The sequence below is a fragment of the Choristoneura fumiferana genome, chromosome 30 (assembly GCF_025370935.1).
Source record: "Choristoneura fumiferana chromosome 30, NRCan_CFum_1, whole genome shotgun sequence".
NCBI classification, from domain to species: Eukaryota; Metazoa; Arthropoda; class Insecta; order Lepidoptera; family Tortricidae; genus Choristoneura; species Choristoneura fumiferana.
This window is the reverse complement of record NC_133501.1, coordinates 8,480,691-8,502,279: the sequence shown is the minus strand read 5'-3', so window position 1 is coordinate 8,502,279 and position 21,589 is coordinate 8,480,691. Positions and strand designations below refer to the sequence as shown.

General features: G+C 38.2%; 2 protein-coding genes across 6 annotated transcripts in view; one reads left to right on the top strand and one right to left on the bottom strand.

The window, feature by feature from the left end:
• LOC141444686 (lysosomal alpha-mannosidase-like) overlaps positions 1-5,880 on the top strand; it is a 39,188-nt gene extending 33,308 nt beyond the window's left edge. For 4 of the 5 annotated variants that reach the window (XM_074110271.1, XM_074110273.1, XM_074110274.1 and 1 more), the window contains exons 16-18: positions 29-100; positions 1,652-1,816; positions 3,316-5,880. In XM_074110271.1, coding sequence (XP_073966372.1) covers positions 29-100; positions 1,652-1,816; positions 3,316-4,635 — 1,557 coding nt within the window. In that variant the 3' untranslated portion in view covers positions 4,636-5,880. The remainder of the gene's footprint in view (positions 1-28; positions 101-1,651; positions 1,817-3,315) is intronic. The other variant, XM_074110275.1, reaches the window with a different exon arrangement.
• Positions 5,881-6,549: 669 nt separating this feature from the next.
• Positions 6,550-21,589, bottom strand: part of LOC141444690 (membrane-bound alkaline phosphatase-like) — a 31,203-nt gene continuing 16,163 nt past the window's right edge. The window contains exon 12 of the mRNA XM_074110281.1: positions 6,550-10,734. Coding sequence (XP_073966382.1) covers positions 10,648-10,734 — 87 coding nt within the window. The 3' untranslated portion in view covers positions 6,550-10,647. The remainder of the gene's footprint in view (positions 10,735-21,589) is intronic.

Genomic DNA, 21,589 nt, shown 5'->3' with positions numbered 1-21,589 from the left:
ATATAAGCAACTGGTTTTTTTCCGTCAGGATGTGTCTGTAACAAAATGGCTCCAACCCCTTGTGAAGCGTGTGTTTAAGCGTGTAAGCGTATACGCATTGGTAAGTCATTATCTTTGATTTCCAAACTGGTTGTGAGCACTTGTGATAAAAATTCATTTTACCAAGAAATTGTGTTACATTCGTTTGTGTTTTTGGAACAGGAATATACTTTATTAATATAAAGTTATTTTTATCGGTACTTACATTTAAATTTGTTTCTCCTACTTTGTTTTTTTCCTTCATCCAAATACTATTTTTGGATTTTTTTCAAAGCACCATTTCGGACTAGTCTGAACGTTTCAATCAATAAAAAAAATCATGCGAACATAGAATCAAGTCTAAACCATTAAAATAATTCTTAATTGAACGTGTGTTCATCAATGATACAAACAAATGGTTTTTTCCAGTTCAAAAATTTTCAATTCGTCTAACCACATGTCTTTTAAACACCATTTATCGTTACTGAATCTGCTTCATTCACATTATTTCCTTTTAGCCACAGTTTAAAATTAAGTAGAGAAACAAGTTCCTCTTATTTATCATTAATGGTCTTAATATTCGTTTTTTGATCAGTTTCATTTAATTCAACTTCTATGACAGGATTGTTGACATGTTAAATGGCATTTCTTAATTTAATCATCTTTTGGTCTATCTGTAGTCTAGACTCTAGACTCATCAATAGCATAGGCATTGTTTTTCAAAAAATCCATCGGGTGTCGTTTGAATTTTATACTTTTGATTCACAAACTTTTCTTTAAACGGTTTTTAGTTATGATTTCTGATTTCTTGTGTGTTTTCTGTTAATTTATCTACTATTTTTTTCCAACGTACCGATTTAACTTTTGTGTGGTGTATTGAGTGGTTCTTGATTAAATTCTACTAGATGCTGATCCCCAAATTGTAAATTGCCATCATTTTATTATTTTTGGAACCTTTTGTTAGACGATTTCTTAATTTTGAACATGAAGCTACCGTGAGACTCACTCATATTAAATGATATTGTAACGGATAACTCACGTCTTAAACCGAGTTTAGCTCGACATGTTTCGGGCTATTTCGTAGCCCTTCTTCTCAGGAGCACGCGAACGCGACTCGGCGGCTGCCGCAACACGCACACTCCCAACATGTCGAGCTAAACTCGGTTTAAGACGTGAGTTATCCGTTACAATATCATTTAATACGATTATAATCACTAAAATAAATAGGTTCACTAACAACTCACATAATAATAGCCGAAGTTGGCTTACCATTCGAACTCTTCTTGACAAGGAAGTGAAGGAACCTGTCATGAAACAAAAAAAAACGTAATAATTATATTATATTAGTGGTATATTCATGAAACGGTATTTTATATGTTATATTTAATATTAAGAACAACACATCAAATTGTAATCTCACGTGCACGTCATAACATCTTTCAGACTTCACTGCTCTCTTTATTATGAAAAAAAAAACTCATAAACTACAGAAACAATCTTACTTTACATATTATATGAGGTTTATGCGAAAGAGAGATGAACAATGTGAAGTTACCGCCTCTTACTATTATATAAATAATTCCTTATTTTTTTAAATTACTTCCAAAATAATCATTATCATTTTAATTTCAAGGATCTAATAAAGGAAGCTACGAAGAAGCTAGCCGAAGACTCGCTGAGGGCGGCAAAACAGGATCCCAAGGTCAAGTTCTCCGTGCTGAATGATGATGAACTGAGGATGCTGGGTGATGACCCGATGGTAGTGGCGGTGCCGCCGGAGATTGTTCTGGAGAATAGCGTAAGCAAAATAAATTGTATATGCCGCGGTTCACTACGGATACAGCCCGCTTCCAATGGAAGCAACTGTAGATCTACAATACAATACGAAGGCTCTTAATTGTACACCAGAAACGGTGTAGCGAGATCTACGGGAGAGGCCTACGTCTAACAGTTACGTCCTACGGCTGATATGATGACGATGATACCATAGGCTCTCAACCTTACTTTGTTACTGCCCCCAGATTTTTGTTCAAAAGCTCTCCCAGAAGGGAGAACTTTTACTAAGTATAAGTAACGCCGAATTGTCACTGAGTGGTCTGCTACAACCGCCCCCATAAACGCTTTGCGTTATTATTTTTTCCAAATAAAAGCTACGACCAATAATCGCCAGTGGCTTAAATTTAACATTTTAGATTTAAGTGAGGTTGATTTTTGTCTTGTCGAACCTTATAGTGAGGGGTGTCGAAATAAGGTATGCAAGTATTTTTTCGTATCACTACGGAATCCTATCCTGGTCACACAGTCTTGGCCAGTTTCTAAACTATTTCTGATTAGAATTCTTTTCCGTCCCTTTTGTCATGTCTCAGTTTATGACTCAAAAGGCAACCTCCCGTTGCTTTTTGACGCCTACCAGCTGTAATTAACAACCGCGTAAGAGTGTATACTCCGGGTGTAGCAAGTGAGTGCATAATAGTTGTAAAATTAATTATGTTTACGTAATATATTAATTTTATGTTTTTAAAGTTACACAATAAATTTATTAAATCAGGCGTTACTTTGCGGAGGTCCATATCAATGAACTAAAATAATTTCCTTGCTCACCCGCGACCTTACGATAGCTAAGCTTATGCAAAATATGCGTGTTCATGCAGTTCCTCCACCTCCACACTGTAAGAACACACACAAATCACACAAACCCATCTATCACCACCACCACACTACACTGACGCGTTTCGAACTCAACCAGAGCTCATCTTCAGAGTGACACAACCGTACACCATGCTACCAGTTATTAGACTAACGAACCACAACCACCGTTTTAACTTGTCACTGTAACTCCCCAAGTACCCACATACGTTTTATGAAACAAAGCAAAACTATCCACAAATTATTAATAAATTTTTTAACCGTCCTTCAAAATTACCTTGATTTTTATTTATTTACTGTCAAGGCATGTTTTATTAACTACCATTGCTGAAATTAGATCCAAGCCGTAGCAAGGGAATAAATTTGTTTTCCAGTTTACAAATTTATATGTAGTCTTATGTAGTTAATGGTGTGTGTGTAGTATGTCTTTATAACGGTCCGGGGGTTACCGACGATGCTGGCTGAAAATCAGCGCAGGGGTGTTTTTAACGCTTCAGCATTATGCTCAGCCAGTGTCCGATTCACAACCGCAATGACACATACCTTCGCATTGTTTATTTGTACCGAATAATATTTTTATGTCTTGTGAATTAATGTATTTTCTTTCTTTCTATCTTTCTTTATTTAGTAATCACTTTTCCCTTGTTCCAGTTTATCTCTCTAGCCATCAATAAGGAGACAGGCTGGATGAACTACGTCTCTAAGGCCGACGGCACCTCTCTTACATACCTGGCCGTCCCTGGCTTCTACATCGGTTGCGTTGGCGACAACGAAGCCCCCGTCAACAGATCCTCCGGCGCCTACATCTTCAGACCTAATATGACTACCACACCAGAACTAAAAACATTCCAAAACTTCGCCATCATGAATGTTATCAAATCCACTATCAAACAAGAAATCACTTTACGCTACGACGACACTGTAACTCTAATTATCGGTATTGATGGTAAAACAACTTATATAAACAGTGTAATTGGTAATATAGAACTAGGCACTGAATACGTGCTTAGATTCCAAACAGATTTAGACACTAATGGAGTGTTTTATACTGATTCTAATGGAAGACAGATATTAAAGAGAGTAAGGAATTACAGGCCGCAATGGAACTTAACTTTGCAAGAACCTATTCCTGGCAATTATTATCCGGTAGTTTCTGAGATTTATATAGAAAATGATGATGTCAGGATGATTGTAAATGTAGATAGGGCGAGAGGTGCTGCTTCGTTGAAAGACGGGTGGTTCGAAATCATGCAGCACAGGAGATTGAAGCATGACGATGCTTTTGGAGTTGGAGAGGCCTTGAATGAAACAACTGAAGGCGTAGGATTGTATAGTATTGACAGTCTTATAGTACAAATTGTGCCTAAGAATAGAGAGAGTTTGATTGATGCAGCAGAAATAAGTAATGATTTCTTTTCGCCTCCTCAACTTTTCGTCGCTGAAGCTAGCCTGTGTACCTTTGAAAAATTCAAAAAGATGAATGCTGTTTACTCGTTATTAAAAACTAAATTGCCAGTTGGTGTTAATTTGTTAGCGATAGAGCCTTGGGCTGATGAGAAATTGTTAATACGGTTCGAGAACTATTTAGATTCTAAGCTATCGTCTGAGTATACTTACGTAGATTTGAGTAAGCTTTTTAAAACTATCACAATTAAGTCAATACAAGAAACTACTTTAGCCGCTAACAGGTATATGTCGGAGTTCGAAAAATGGAAATGGAGGACACATGATGCTTATCCTGGGGCGACTGTTGAAGATTTTGATGGTATAGAGATAGAGGTGGAATCAAGTAAAAATGACAAATATAATGAAAAGTTTATTGAAGAGTTTGGAATGATGATAAACGAAGAGTTTGGAACTGATGATGCAGAAAGTGAAAAGAAAGTTAGAGCTGTTCCCGATGAATTGTTGATCAAACTGAAACCGAAGCAAATAAGAACGTTCATTGCTGACTATAAGGTTAATAAATAAAAGTTTGAAAACTTTGTTTTGTCTAAAGAAAACAAATGAAATGTTTTAATAGATTGATAAGATTAAAGAAGAGAAACATTAAATTAAAACCAGATATTCAATGCGAATGTAATAAAAATGTTTTTGCGAAGAAAATTTATCAAGCAACTTAAGACCATAAAGTATTATTTTTTCACTAATTCTCTGAATGAATACTGCGTATATTTTTATTAGAAACAGCAAACTTAAATGGTAGTTAAATAACAATAGTAGAATGTACAACAACAGAATAAAACGAGTTATTTTACCCGAGACGTTCATATAGCCACCCGAGCCGATACAGCGAGGGTATATAGACATGTCGTAGAGGGTAAAATGGGCTTAATGCTAGAGTTTTATACTCTGTTTTTCACTTCGATTGCGAGGAAATTAAACGGCAACGGTTGAAACAATTGTTCACCAAAGTTGTTCACTTTTTCATGCATTGCCATATAATTATAAATTTTTAGTGTTATTGACTTATTTTGATTGATTTGATTGGTTTCTCGTTTAATGTATATAGATTTTCTTTTGTTTGTAGCTGTTGACACCTTATTGCCATGGTATTAGATGAACATTTAACTTTATGGACTAGAGCAATGCATTGCTAGATCAAGCATAAATATGAATTTTGCAAGCACGAGAGGTGAAAACATAGTTTTGTTTTATCAAAAGAAAAAAGTATTTTTTAAACAAATTAGCATGCAGTGTATCACTACTTTATTTTCATTTGAGACGTCGCACCTTTGCGTCACACTTTTGCTAACGTGACAGCTGTCATAGATCCACTTCTCTCACAAGTCAATGTTATAGTACGCAATGCTAAGCGAAAAAAAAACGAGCTTTGTAGCTCTAAATAAAGCCAACGTCTGGCTTGGTTACAAATTTGTATTTCTATAAAAATATAGGTACGCTGTATATTTATTGAAAAGCATATTCTTATTATAAAAATACATTACAGTTAAAATTGGCTGACCTAGAACATCAGATGGAAATTTGGAAAAAAAACTGATGCCTCGTCTAGACTTGTAATTTCAGTATTAATTTATGGTCAAGTTTGATAATTTTCTCTCGATATTTTTGTATGTTATATCATACTAGGAATTGTATGTACGTTTCGTACAAAAGCCAAAAATTCAATTTATTTTTATTGAATCAAACTATATTTTGTAGAAAAAATCTTGTGTCATGTATTTTTTGAATAAAGATTTTAAATTAGAAATTGAATGACTAAACTTGTTTTCATTTATTGCTCAATTTGAATACATTATAACAGCAACACTATTTAAACTATTTTTAAAATACCTATAGAACTCAACGGTTCACAAAGTAATTTACCCCCAAGTGTTCCAATTAAAAATTATTTATTTACACAAAAGGCTACGACTTGCGAAAAAGAGAATATGTAGGTATATAACCAATTCTCAAAAAAATGGCATAATAAATTACGCTAATGACAAATTACTTATTAAGATTGGTTTTTGGAGTCTTTTTGTATTTTTTATTTCAACTCCAAATTTGTTACTTTTACGGTCATCCCGTGAAATCCAACGAAAATACAAACTGAAACATGGATGCACAGAAAGAGACCAGCGCTGGGAATCGAACCCAGGTCCTCAGCATTCCGTGCTACGTGCCATACCCCTACACCACCACTGGAGGAGGACTGGATATTGGAGGAGGGTTCGATTCCCAGCGCTGGTCTCTTCTTCTGGGTTTTTACTGTGCACCAAGGTTTCAGTCTTTATTTTCGTTATTACTTATTTATTTTTTTACTTTTACCGAAACAACCGAATAAACTATAGGGTACTTCTGGTTGGCCTGTGAGGGACAATATCTAAGGTTGAAATGAGTGCAAAAGCCTAAGGTTTACGACATGAAAATAATACAATAATGTTATTTCCCAAGTATATTTATTTATATCCACCATCACCCCTTAAAATTACGATTATATTTTAAAAACATGTACATATTTATAGTTATGCTTATTAATAAAAACATCATAAATCCGTTTAACGCGCCAATTTATTTTTAAAACAGTGTCCTTTCAAAAGCTGCGCAGAGTAGCAGAATCAACCAATCACGTCGAATCAATGACAGTTTTGTTTTCTGACAGTCGAACCGAAATATCGCTAGATGGCTTTAGTGTCGCGAAGTCTGATGTTACGTTGCAGTCTTGCTTGCGATTGGCTCATTTAGTTTTTCAACCAATCACAAACGTGACGCAATGAGGGCTATCGTTTTTTGTCTCACTAGATGGCGCACTGTTGCGTGAGGTTTTAAGGTGTGCCTTTCAGAGTCTGTTATTACGGGCGTGAAAACAAAATTTAGATTAAAATCATATTTAATACACCTTAAAACCGTACCATATAAATATCAACCATGCCACAGTGTTGCATAGTCCCTGTTTTGGTCGGAAAAAAGGGAGGACAAAGGTTTCCGAAAGACAAAACTGTCTCAAAACACAGACATTCATTGCCCCGGAACGCATATTTGCCATAATTAATATCAGATATTTCAAAATATTCACAAAATTATTCTAATTCTAAAAAACCCGCGTAGCTCACCCAAAAACTATGAGATTTGACATTTCGGAGACCTCACGCTACACTAGCGCCTCTAGTGGCGAATTCATACGCGATAGCCCTCATTGTCAAAGTTCTCAAATGAACCGCGCGGTACTAGCGCCATCTGCCGGTCACAAGCCCTCATTGATTTATTTATTCACGTCACACCCGCTCCCCTTTATTGCGATAATGTGACGATCAGCTGTATTGTCTACACGTTGTCGTTCACGATCCCATGCACCATCTCTTTCTAACCTCGTCTTATGCCGCGTGACAGAAAGAAATGGTGGAAACGATTGTGACCATGATCAGCGTGTGTACAATAAAAACCTTTTGAAATAATGATATTGGTTGATTCCGCGAGTATGCGATGTCTTCCTTCTGCTTTTATGAAAGCTTAGTACGGTAGTTTAGTTGCCCAGGTAAAATAATTAACACACACACACAAACATCACGCCTGTATTTCCAAATGGGGTAGGCAGAGCACACGAAACGTTACCGCTTCGGAGCCACTTTTAGCAATTTTAGGTTTTAGGTTTGACAAAAACGGTACAATAGTGACAGGTTGCTAGACTGTCGCCTAAGGTATACCTAAACCTAAATAATCCTCAGTCGCCTCTTACGACATCCACGGAAGAAATGGAGAGGTGTAATTCTAACCCGACACCACACGGGTATATATACTTATTACCTACTAATTATTCTATTTACCCTCTGTGTCACCATCCATTGATTAAATTTATTTGACGGATAAATGTGATGCCGTCTCCTTGTTTTGTTCGAATAGACGGAGACGGTATTGGCAGAAACGGAGCGAAGCGGTCCGCATTATTTTGAAATAAAACTGTAAACTACTTCGATCTGTGTTTGTGTCGCCCCACAATATTATCTAAATCTAGTCGCATATTACGAATTTATAGACGCCGATGTAAACCTAGTTATTTTGTGAAGAAATAAAGACGAATCGAAGTAGTTCAGTTTTATTTCGAGTATCTTCAAAATAATGAACAAAGCAAACAGAGACGGCATCACTTTTATCCGCTTTTTCGACAGTTATTAAAATTAATCAATGGGTTGGTGAAAGAGTCAGATTGTCGAAAAATAATGGGCACGCTTTTTTTCTTTTGTCAATCAAACAAGAAATGACAGATGAAGCCCGTCAAAGTTCGGGAGTGGCGGCCCGTGACGTAACGATCTGACGTGCTAAAAAGTGTCACATGGTGTGACGTCACGCGGAATTTTAACTGGTTACGTCTATCATTTTTTGGTTAATTTACAAAATAAAGAATCTTCTCCAATATTTTTTGCCAATGTAACTGTCGGACTGTTGTTTTCGACACTTACCTATGTCTAACCCTCTCCCCAGGGTAGTACGGTCAAGGTCTAAGATATCTTTACACTTTAGCAACTTGTCACTGTAGGACATCTGACAATTTTATACACAAGTTCAAATATAAAGTGACAGCGACAAGGTAGTAAAGTGTGATTTCGACATTGACTTATATTCTACCGAGTCTACGTTAGTACATATATATCGATGGATTTCGACATCGACTGTACCTATTAATTTTACAAGCTTTTATTTATTTGCAGTGCTTGTTCGTGGGAATTTCCCTCTTGTGATCGAATTGACTTGATATTAGATACGGATAATAATTATGTACCATCAGCCAAATATGTGGTCTACCACCCTAAAGTTGATAATCGATTGCATGTCATAAAACAATAATGCCAACAGACGTGTCTGTCAACTTGAAAGTTCGACTTTAGCGACATATTCATTTGATAGGAACTTGTTTAAATGATAGACCACTTATTTGGCTGATGGTACCTAGTTGGAAGACGATGCTGTATAGTTACAAAAAGTGCAGCCAGCAAAAAGTTTATGCTAAAAATAAAAATTTCGTTACAATACAATACAATACAAATATTCTTTATTGCACACCATAAAGCAGTAAAAATACTTATAATATAAACACTTAGATTCACGGTAGACAATAGGCGGTCTTATCGCTTAAAAGCGATCTCTTCCAGACAACCATTTGGGAACAAGAAATTATATAAATATGTTACAAAAATAGGTGGCGGAAACAGAAACAGAAAATAAAAACAAACAAAATATCAATAACATTAAAATAAATACAAATGAAAATACATACATGCAATACTATACAATACATAAACCACTAACATAATACAGCAATATAAATTAACAATAAGGCCGCAATGGGAGAAAAAGGATAAGAAATTAGGAAATAAAATAGATAAACACAGAAAGACTGAGGACAGAGCTAAGAAGGCAGTGTCAAGAAGTGAGCCTTGACGAGATTTTTGAAAATAGGAAGAGATTTAGCTTCGTTATGATTTATTTCAATTATATGAAAACGAAAATTGTGTTTTGCTATAGTAATGACGATGAATGTTTTTTTTATGATTCGTCGGTAAGAACATTTGTGTTAAAATGACAATTTTTGACGTAAAAAGCTAGAATATGGCAACAATTATGTATGCAAATATTTAGGTCTTTCATCTATTTTCTACTCCTTCATTTCGGGGTGGAGCGTTAGGCACTTGTCTCACCGCCAGCGAGGAAACGATTGGCTATCGACTATTTTCTCGCTCAAGAAACGAACAAAAGATATAAGATCCTGTGTGAGTAAAAGAGACACATATATTAATAGTTGATCGCTGGCTGTTCACACTGTCGGCGAGAACTCGCTCTTACATCTTTTGTCGCAGCGACAAAGCTATAAAACTCGCTGAGCTATAGATACTCGCTCAGCGATGTCAGCTTGGCGACCGCCCCGCACGAGCGAGTCGAGTGGAGCGAGTAATCGCCCGTCGCACGCGAACACTCGCTTACAGCCGAGCGACAAAACTACACTCGCTTCTCGCTGCTCGCCCACTCGTTTCTAGTTACTCGCTCTACTCGCTTCTCGCTCATCGTCGGCGGTGGGACAAGTGCCTTATGCAAGCGTCTCAACCGTCTCATTTTGGTGTTTACATTTTAATATGAATGGGCTGCAGAATTTGATGACATTTTCGGTTTTTTTTTTTGACGTCCTGCACTGCTACTAGCTAACCTGGAATCAGCAGGGCTACTACGAAACTCGAAGTTCGTGTCGTGCGGTCCCTCTAACACTTATACTATTTAATACCAGAGCGAGAGGGACGGTACGACACAACTTCGAGTTTCGTAGCAGTCCTGCTGTAACAGAATCTTCTGCCACGTTAACGTAAATGTGTCCACGAAAACCATTACGAAATGCTCGAATAATGATCAGTACGAAGAGCAAAATTCGAAATTCGTATCCTGCTGCCACGCTGGTGCTAATATTATTTAATACGAGTGGCAGGGACGGTAAGTACGATGAACTTCGATTTTCGAATTTCATAGTAGCCCCGCTGGGTCTATTAGGTTAGTTATTTAGGTATATCGGTACATAGCCATTAGCACTGGAGCGACCATCAGCGTGTCGCGCAGTCTGGTCTGGCTCGAACGATTCCGGTATGCCTAGAAAAATAAGTTTTTGTTAATAATGTTATTTCAAAAATACAAACTGAAATATAGATGCATAGAAAAACCAGAAAAATAAGACCAGCGCTGGGAATCGAACCCAGGTCCTCGGTATTCCTTGCCACGTGCTATACCACTACACCACCACTGGAGAGTGATACAGACACGAATTTCTGCTATGCACCACATATTTCAGCTTGTTTGTTTTCTTATTTAGTCACTTAAGCAGCGACACTAGCGACATCTATGCTGTAGCCTTAATCGAGACACTTTCAGCACCCCATTGGAACTAACCGCTCACTCGGACAAGAGATGTCGTTATTGAAAAGATTCCAAAAAAACAATCTTAATAATGTCATTTTTAATATAATATTATCATCCAATATAATATTATGTCTATATTATGGGTATTTGCATTGTCATCCAAACTAAATTTCTGTACCAAATTCCAAAATTCTATGCCATTTACCGTTGAGGAGTTCCGACCTGTGAAGATGATCCAGGCCGGACTTTTTAGGGTTCCGGAGCCAAAATGGCAAAACGGAACCCTTATAGTTTCGCCATGTCTGTCTCTGTCTGTCTGTCTCTCCGTCCGAGAATTTACTCAGGGACTATCAATGCTAGAAAGCTGTAATTTTGCACGAATATATATACATATAAACTATGCCGGCAAAATAGTACAATAAAAAATTCAAAAAAGAAATCTCATCCGACCCTATGGTATGGGGTATCGTTGGATAGGTCTTTTAAAACCATTAGGGGTTTGCTAAGACGATTTTTCGGTGGGTGGAAAAATTTGAAAAAATTCAGAATGGTAGTAAGTATATCAAACTTTCAAGGAAAACTATAAAGGTTAAGTTTGCTTGAGAATTATTAGCAGCTTAAGGCATAAAAATAAATATACCTAAACTATGGAAGATTCCGTATAAAATACGAAATCCTTAGAAAAATATTACTTAATTTTTTCTTAATGGCTACGGAACCCTATTTTGGGCGTGTCCGACACGCTCTTGGCCGGTTTTTTTTGTTATACGCGATTGTCCTCATTATTTAAGGTGTCCCGATCTCATTAACAGCCAACCTTCCGAAAAAAGCCATTGTATTCTATTATCTCCTCAAGTGCATAATCCTCAGTTTAAAATGAAATGAAATATAAGATAAAATAGCTCATTGAAATAACGACTTTATTATTTACAATAGAGTTCATTTTAAATAAAACTTTGTTGGCAGATAATGTTTTTCAAAATTGAATGCGTCGTAGACAAGCAGCCTCATGCAAAAGTATTATCTTTAAAATGCACTTTCTTCTTTAGACAATAAAGTCGTTATTTCAATGAACTATTTTATTTCATATTTCCGTTCATTTTTAACCCGACTTCGAAAAAGGATTATCAATTCGGTTGTTTTTTTTTTAATGTTTGTTACCTCAGAACTCCGTCATTTGTCAACCGATTTGGATTTTTTTTTTTGCGTTCGTCTAATAATGTCATCAATTAGGTCCCATAAGCACCAAATCAGGATCTGATGATTGGATCTTAAGGAAATCGAGGGAACTCTTCAAATATTTATTTATTTATTCAGAAACAAACAGTCTCTTATACCTATAAATATATATTACAATCACATTTTTTATGAAAACTAGACTTACAGTTTCCTAAAGGAAATATTGAAACCTTACAAATTATACTACATAAAACTAAATAGATTACTAAATGAATATTGTTGGGACACCTAGGTATAGTAAATTCGATATATTTAGTAGTAACTCGTGCATTTGCTCTTGAAAATCATCATTTGGTGAAGTGGAACTGATGATGAAGACCACAGTTGACCATCGGAGTTAGTACTCAATTACAAGTATTTCACGGGTTGAATTTTAATTACTTTGACACAGTTGCTAAGCAAGTTATGGTCCTCGTAATACACATGGAAAACCGGTAGTGAAGCACCAGGACTTCAATAATGGACATCTCAGCATCGGAAAAAGCAATCTTTCATAAAAGGTGACGAGCAGTTGATATTAAACTATGTATCTTAGATTATTTACACTAAAAAGCGTGAAAAAAATTGAACCGATTACAAAAAACATGAAAAATATTTTCTCAGTCTGAAGTCGGTCGGTGCCTCAGCACGAGCCTCAGAAGTGATTGAAGCCCAATATAAAGTGCCTAGGTGAGGTAGATGACTATAGGTCCACTCCTGCTGGCTCGTGCTGAGGCTTCGACCGACTTCACTGTTAGAAAATTATTTTCATTGTTTTTTGTAGTCGGTTTTTTTTTTTAAACACTAATGCGGTTGAGGGCACAATAGAATACAATGGCTTTGTTCAAAAGATTGGCTGTTAACGAGATCGGGACACTTCAAATAATTCGTAACTAAGTATACCCGCACCGACGCCTGCAGGCCGCGTCACGCACCCGCGACTGCTAGCGTAGGCCCTTAGTGCAAAATCCAGGATTTTGTAATCATCCCAGCCTATATACGTCCCACTGCTGGGCACAGGCCTCCTCTCAGAACAAGAGGGCTTGGGCCATAGTTCCCACGCGGGCCCAGTGCTGATTGGGAACTTCACACACACCATTGAATTGCTTCGCAGGTTTCCTCACGATGTTTTCCTTCACCGCAAAGCTCGTGGTAAATTTCAAATGTAACTCCGCACATGAATTACGAAAAACTCAGAGGTGCGAGCCGGGGTTTGAACGCACGACCCTCTGCTTGAGAGGCGATAGGTCAAACCACTAGGCCGCCACGGCTTCTTCGGATTGGATAAAAAATTGGATTGGAAAAGGATTTTGTAATAATGATGAGTTATACGAAAGTTTCAAAGATGATATTGATGATGATTGTCTACCTTGCAAGCTGCCCGCTTCTCCGCCGCCGGCCCGACGCAGGCCGCGTACGCCGCACGATGCGGTATCGCGCTCTGCTCGTACAGTCCAGTGAACAGTTTCTGCTGCGGCCCTCGTGCGAACACCGCCACGTCCTCCCCCCCGTGGGTCTCCCACTCGATGGGGACGTCGGCCGGCGACATCCAGTGGAGGGAACCTGACAAGAGTTCCACATTTTTATAAGCTTGTATTTAACGTGCCCGGTTTATTTGGGTCGAATCTTGCAAGTTCAATTTGGGGTCATATTCGGCGTTTCAACCACTTATAATACGGTATTTGACTATTTTGTATATGTTTTATAAATTAAAACTACACAATGCCTGTTATCGTATAGAAAAACAATTTTTAAGCCACCTTTACAAAAAACAAAGTTAATGGTTTTGAAATCAAGATTAGACAGAGAAATACATACTGGCATGTGACGTCACACGCCAGTACCACCCTGCTTGCTGCATAGAGAAAAGCGTTTGAGAAAGAGACAGGTATATAGATTTTTCAAAAAATCACTATAAATCCAATTTTCAACCGATTTAAGTTTTCTCTTCGCTAAACACTGTCTGTACATCTATATTTTTATAATAATATTACTTATGATCAGAGAGAGCCGCGGACCGGGAGACGAGCTGTCGGTAGGCCTCCAACAAGATGGAGCGACGACTTGGTTAAGATCGCGGGATCGCGGTGGATGCGGAAAGCACAAGACCGGTCTGAGTGGAGAGCCTTGGGGGAGGCCTATGTCCAGCAGTGGACGTCTTTCGGCTGACATGATGATGATGATTACTTATGATATGGGAAATTCAGGAGTTGTCAAATACCGTATTATACTTATACTAAGTTAGCGTAGAACATAGTAGGTAGTTCAATGGTTTCAACCGTCTCATTTCCTTGTCAATTTTTTTACGAATTGGCTGTAGATTTTTGTCGTTTTTAGGGTTCCGTACCCAAAGGTTAAAAACGGAAACCCTATTACTATGAGTTCGCTGTCCGTCCGTCTGTCCATCCTTCATCAGGCTGTATCTCTTGAACCGTGATAGTTAGACAGTTGAAATTTTCACAGATTATGTATTACGTGTCCGCTATAACGACAAATACTAAAAACAGAGTAAAATAAATATTAAAGGGGGCTTCCATACAGCAAACGTGATTTTTGGCCGTTTTTTGCTCGATATTAATAAGGCAACAGGTAGACGCTTGAAATATTCACAGAATATTCACTTTAAAAATAATAGTTAAAGTATAATAAAAATAGAAATTGAATGTTGTATAGATAACGGTATGGCACGGAACCTTCGTGCGCTGAGTCCGACTTGCACTTGGCGGTTTCTGTTGATTATTTGTTAGAGTTCCTCTATTTCTAGCAGGTAACTAAAACTGTATTAGAATCTCGGGCCATGGCCATATATTTACGGAAAAATGACCACAAAAATGACACGTGAAACGCGTGAATAATGACCATTTAACCCACTTTCAATAGTCGGATTAAGAGCGTGCAAACGAAAAATTGCCCATTCAGCGATTTTGAGGTTTTTCAAATGCCTTATTAATGTCTAAATGCTTACGTTTTTTAAGGAAAAACTAATGTAATATATAGATAAACTCTTACTCTGATGTATAGCGGTAATTTCCATTTATTTCCGTCAGCGTTTTTTTTTTGGCAACGCTCGCATCGTACGCACACAGCAAACCGTTGTAGTGTGCGGCCGAAACACGGGCCGCGGGAAGGAGATCGCGCCAGTGACGAGTTGGGACAAAATGTTTGCGCGCTCTTAATTTGTATTTGGCATAGGTACTTACTAGACTTAGGGATAAACTCGTTTAGCTATTATTATAATGGATACTGCTGGAATAACGTATTGTTTTTATTTGCTTCAACATTATTTAAGAATTTACTTTAACAGCAGGCCAGCATGAAATTCCAAATTATTAATTGGTCAATTAATTGGATAACAACTGTCTGACAAGATTACGCATCGATCCAAAAATAGAAATGTTGCAGTCATACATAACATTGATAAAAACGGAATTTTGTTATGTAAATATATAATTAGAAGATAAAAGATAGATTACCGGAAAAACCTAATTAGTACATAGTTACCTAATGTGATTATGATATTATGATACATATCTGATATGATGCAAAGTTAATCATAATCATAATCATTTATTTGCCATATTATGTACATAAGTATACTGCAAATATATATAAATTGAAGTCGGTTAAAATTAGAATTTACATACGATATACATATAGTTTAGTTATTGTTACAGCAGCACTTGAATCATTCAGTGTTATTATTTGTTGTTGTCACGAAATACTGCAGGTACTTATGTACCAATGATGTAAACTGAGATATTTCCTACTTGATATCGACTTGGAGTGGCATCGTAGCCGAGTTTAGACTTGCAAGAAAAATCATGCAAGTTGCATTACATTCCGAGGCCGTAAAGCCTTTCAAATCCATCGGCGAACCGTTACTCGGTGCAACGTTGTCTGCCAATCAATAATCTGCGTAAAAATTGTCGGCGAATAATGATTGGTTTTTGGAGTCTTTTGTATTTTTTATTTCAACTCCAAATTTGTTTCTTTTACGGTTATCCCGTGAAAACAATATCGAAATTATTAATTAACCATTTGATTGCTTAGAAGGGACATCTCTTGTCTGGTGAGCAGTTAGTTCCAAAAGAGTGTGACGTCTCTCGTGAGTGCTAAACATAGATGTCGCTAGTGCTGCTGATTAAGTAGCGTAGTAGTAAAAGCAACCTGAGATATGTGTGCATAGGAGAAATTCGTGTCTAGACTCCTGTCCAGCAGTGGTGTAGGGGTTATAGCACGCAGCACGGATTGCTTCGATTCCCAGCGCTGATTTTTTTTTCTGGTTTTTCTGTGCATCCATGTCTCAGTTTGTATTTTCGAAATTGTCGGCGAATAACTTATTTGTCTACGAGAATCTGACTACGGAGCTTGAGGTCCGGGGTTCGATTCCCGGCTGGTGCAGCAGGGCTACTACGAAACTCGATGTTTGTGTCTTGCGGTCCCTCTGACACATACCTACTATTTAATACGAGAGTGAGAGGGACGGTACGATACGAACTTCGAATTTCGAATTTTGTAGTAGCCCTGCAGATATTTATATGAATAATATGAATGTTTGTTCTCGGGTCTTAGATGTTTAATATGTATTTAAGTATGTATTTACCAATATAACTATGTTTATCCGTTGCCTAGTATCCATAGTACAAGCTTTGCTTGGTTTGGGACTAGGTCAATTGGTGTCAAGTGTCCCATGATATTTCTTTTTGTCAATAAGCGTCTACGCCGTGCGAACCGCGTCAGCTAGCGTAGGCCGTAGCTTACCAAAATCGGAGTCCTTGGTAACGTCCGGCCTTACTCCGTCGATGTGCGCCCGCGCACCGGGCCCGTTCGTGTACGACAGCGTCATGTACGGCAGCTTGTCGAGTGCCTCGTACGTCTGCGCCGTGCCGAGGATGTCGTTGCCGCGGGGGGAGTAGCCTGCGAGGATGTTAGTGTCAAACAAGCAAAGGGTTATCTCAGGGGGGGTTTACAAGAAAAAGAACGTTAAAGTAACGTGAGACACTCATATTTTATGAAATCAAACATGTCGAGCTGAACTCGATTTGACGTGAGTTATCCGGGTTTATTTAAATAAAAATAGAACTACAAAAGAGGTTTACATAAAATAGAATGACAAAAGGGGTTTACAAGAGAATAGACAAAGGACAATTTTTTTACAAGAAAATGGAACGACAAAAGAGGTTTAAAAGAAAATAGAACGGCAAAAGGGGTTTACAAGGAAATAGAACAGTAAAATATATGCCTAATCAAATATTTGAACATTTAGGGGGGAGTTGGAAGACGACGCACAAGAGCTATGCAATCGTCCATCAATTGGAAAACTTCTACGTGCCCTATGTCCTGAGGGAAAACAGGAAAAAAAAAACATATTTTTTTCTCAGTACCATTTTCAGATTTTCTTTTGACTTCCTGATTTTTACACTGACATAGATACATTGAAAAAAAAACGGAAATGGTAGACTCGAGTCGAGTGACTTGTGCTTAAGTACTTTTACTCTCCGAATTGCCTTACGAAAATGTCCACTATGTTGCTGGTAACCTACGAACGCTACCTTACTTCTTACTAATATTTTTAAACAACGCGAAAGTTTGTACGGATGCATGTTTGTTTGGACGTTTGTTAATATTTCGTGCAGAAACTACTTAACGGATTTGGATGAAATTTGACATACAGGCAATATATACTTTGCACTAACATATAGGCTACTTTTTATCCCCAAATAATGTACGGTTCCTGTGGAATCCAAAAAAGGTTTTGAACTACATACTCATTCTGCGCAAGCGAAATCGTAGGCAAAAGCTAGTTAGCCGTATGGTCGTTCGTTACCAACCATTGTAAGCGAAGACATGCGAGTGATCAGCTGTAAGCAGCAGCAGCGAGTCTGCCTGTAGCAGCCGCTCCGCCGCGGCCGCCGCCGCCGCCAACGCCACCGTCTCGTCCAACGCCAACAACGCCAGGTTGTCGTGGTGCGCGTGGTCGATGCGCCCGCCCTCCACGAAGAGGACGAAGCCGCGGGGGTTGGATGACAGGACCTTCAAAAGAGGAGTTGGATTTTCTCTAATCTGTATTTCAGTCTTCTACGATACAATACATAATGGCTCTTGTTTGAACACCAGAATACAGTTAGAAGTACAAATAACAGAGCTACTAATTGTCCAGTGTAAAAGTTAAATTTAATGTTTTAGTGAGGTAACATACTTAAATATTAGGTATTTAGATAATTTGATTTTTGCCGGTTTTCTGATAATATTATTTTCTTCTAGAAACGGCGAAGCGCACTGACAAATACAAATTATTAGTGTAGAGTTAGAAATCAATTACAATAACTATTATTAGCAACATATTCCAATACATTTTTGAAATATAAACTTATCAGGAAATAAATACAAAAACTAACCTAAAAAAAAATAGTGTTGGGGTGTCGAAGTATAATTTATTATCTTCCACATATACTAAGTTAAAATAAGATTTACTAATGTGAGAAAAACATCTGAAATACAGATTTATTTATTTATTTAAATGGCAGCGCGCTAGCCAATTTCCAGCCTATTTTTTAGGAAAACTGCGGGTTGAACTTTAAATATTTGAAAATTTTTTGCAATGTCGAATCATCTCTCACCTTAATAGCTGCTGTTGTCATCTCTTCTAGAGTCGGTTCTTCGGGTCCAGCTTCAGCTTGATACTGCATATGCCCGCTCTCAAAGAGGCCTACAACATGTATGGAATTAGGAGAGGTCGGAAGAGCTCCTATGCTTAATTAGTATCAGCACCTGCATACCCTTAAATATTAAGCAAATTGTCAGTTATTGGTCCACACATTGGGATTACACGATTTACATACGTGTAGCTGAAATTACAGTTGCTTCAATTTCTTTCTACAATGTCCTTGACCTCATTTATATTAAAACTGCCCGGTTATACCACTCTACGTGGTTAAATTATGGTGTTTAATAAAGTACAGTAACTACAACCAGAATATTAATGTCACTCGGGAATCGTCGGTTTTCTCCGTTAGCCTGAAAGTTTAAATGAGAAAGAAAAAGAAAACAGATCTTTTGTTTCGAGTTCCGAACGACCTTAGTGAACCAGTTTAAGTGTGAAGTTATTATTTTTCAAGATAGTACTGAGTAGAAATCGAAATTATACCCATTACAGCAAACCGGGTAATTGAAAATACCTATTTCGAATTTCAACGTAGGTACGTTTTCCCCAGTTCGAGATTAATATGCATTGAGTTGTACCGCTCTATAGAATTAACTTACGGCGAATAAGAGGCCTATTGTCTGATTGAACAGTCTGGTTTTACCGCTCTACAGAGTTAACTTACGGCGAATAAGAGGCCTATTGTCTAATTGAACAGTCTGGTTGTACCGCTCTACAGTTAATTTACGGCGATAAGAGCCTATTGAATTAATACTCATATTGTCGCTAATTCGCTAATTGCACTACGACATTTGTATGTCGCATAGTCGCAAGTCGCCATTCGCCATCTTTTCCACCCTCGTCTTATACCGCGTGTGAGAAAGAAGTGGTAAAAACGATTGGGATTCCACGTGTGTAAGACAATAAGACCTCAGTTATTAAAACGACAGGTTGGCCAAGTGGTTAGAGAATCTGATTGCGAAGCTTGAGGTCCCGGGTTCGATTCCCGGCCAGGGCAGAAATTTGTATGAATAATACAAATGTTTGCTCTCGGGTCTTGGATGTTTAATATGTATTTAAGTATGTATTTATCTATATAAGGATAAACATCCGTTGCCTAGTCTACTATCCATAGTACAAGCTTTGCTTAGTTTGGGACTAGGTCAATTGGTGTCAAGTGTCCCATGATATTTATTATTATTATTAAAGTTATTGGTTTTCGAGTCAACGCTACATAGCAGTCGACGTCACAAGCATACTTACAATAAACTTGTTGAGAGTATTATAAAATTCGGTGTACATTTACTACACTTCCCTCAGTCCTTTTCTCCCATGCGTCAAACTATCCGATTATACCGCTCCACAGTATTAGCCTACGGCAACTAACCTAGCAAATACTCGGGTGGGTTTTCCGTAGCCTCCAACAGAGCAGTTCTGTTCCAGACGTAGCTATGATCTTGGCCTTCGAGCCGTCCCTCCCACTCCTGAACTAAGTCCCGTCCGTCCCCCTCCGGCCTGCTGCCCCCTCTTCGTCAATGGTCGTGTTGGGGCGGAATTCGCGACGACCGCCGCCTAGAATCACCTGTTAAGTAATGATATAATTAAAGAAGATTTAAATTTAACCGGTTCTCTAATTTTTCGGATCTTCACCATCTCGGCCTCTATACGCCCCACTGCTGGGCACAAGCCTCCTCTCAGAATGAGAGGGCTTGGGCCGTAATTCCCACGCGGGCCCAGTGCGGATTGGGAACTTCACACACACCATTGAATAGCTTCGCAGGTTTGTGTAGGTTTTCTCACGATGTTATCCTTCACCGTAAAGCTAGTGGTGAATTTCAAATGTAATTTGGCACATAAATTCCAAATAACTCAGAGCCACCCACCACCACCACCTGGCGCCACCAGCCAGCCACCACGGCTACGGGTAAAGAAATATAGAAAGAAATAGAATTTTCAGAGAAAACTCGTCACGCCTCTGCTTACTGGCACCCATTCTGTGTCTTACGCACACATTGACGCGCGTACAGACGTCGTCGTGCGTGCCTATGTAGATTCAAGAACGCATATTTTGTATGGCGTGGCCGCCCTGTGGTAGAAGGTCATGTATTCGTGTACACCATCTATTGAATTACAGAAAAAAACATGTTTACTTACAAAAATCTGCAATAAAAGTTGATTGGCCCAATATTGGGGGGTTTACGGTATACAGTAAATAATGATTGATTTGATTGATTCCGTGTGACGTCACACCGTGGGTCACTTTTTAGTTTAGTGCGACATCACGGTCCACACTACCGAACTTTGGCGCGCTTAATCTTTCAAATGTTTTGTTTGATTGACAAAAGATCGTGTCCAATATTTTGTGATAAACTAACTTACGGACTAAGGTGGTAGGACCTTGTGCAAGGTCCGCCCGGATTGCTACCACCATCTTGCTTGTTAATCCTGCCGTGAAGCAGCAGAGCTTGCACTGTTGTGTTTCGGCGTGGAGAGTAAGACAACCAGTAAAAAATACTGGCACTTGAGGTATCCCATCTTAGGCCTCTATGTTGGCAACGCATCTGCAATCCCCTGGTGTTGCAGGTGTCTATGGGCGGTGGTGATCTCCTACCATCAGGAGACCCACTTGCTCGTTTGTCATCCAGTCGAATAAAAAAAAAGTAGAATCATATTCTTTACGCAGGAAACTTCCCAATTCCTCTTTCACAACCAGTTGCCAAGAAGAAG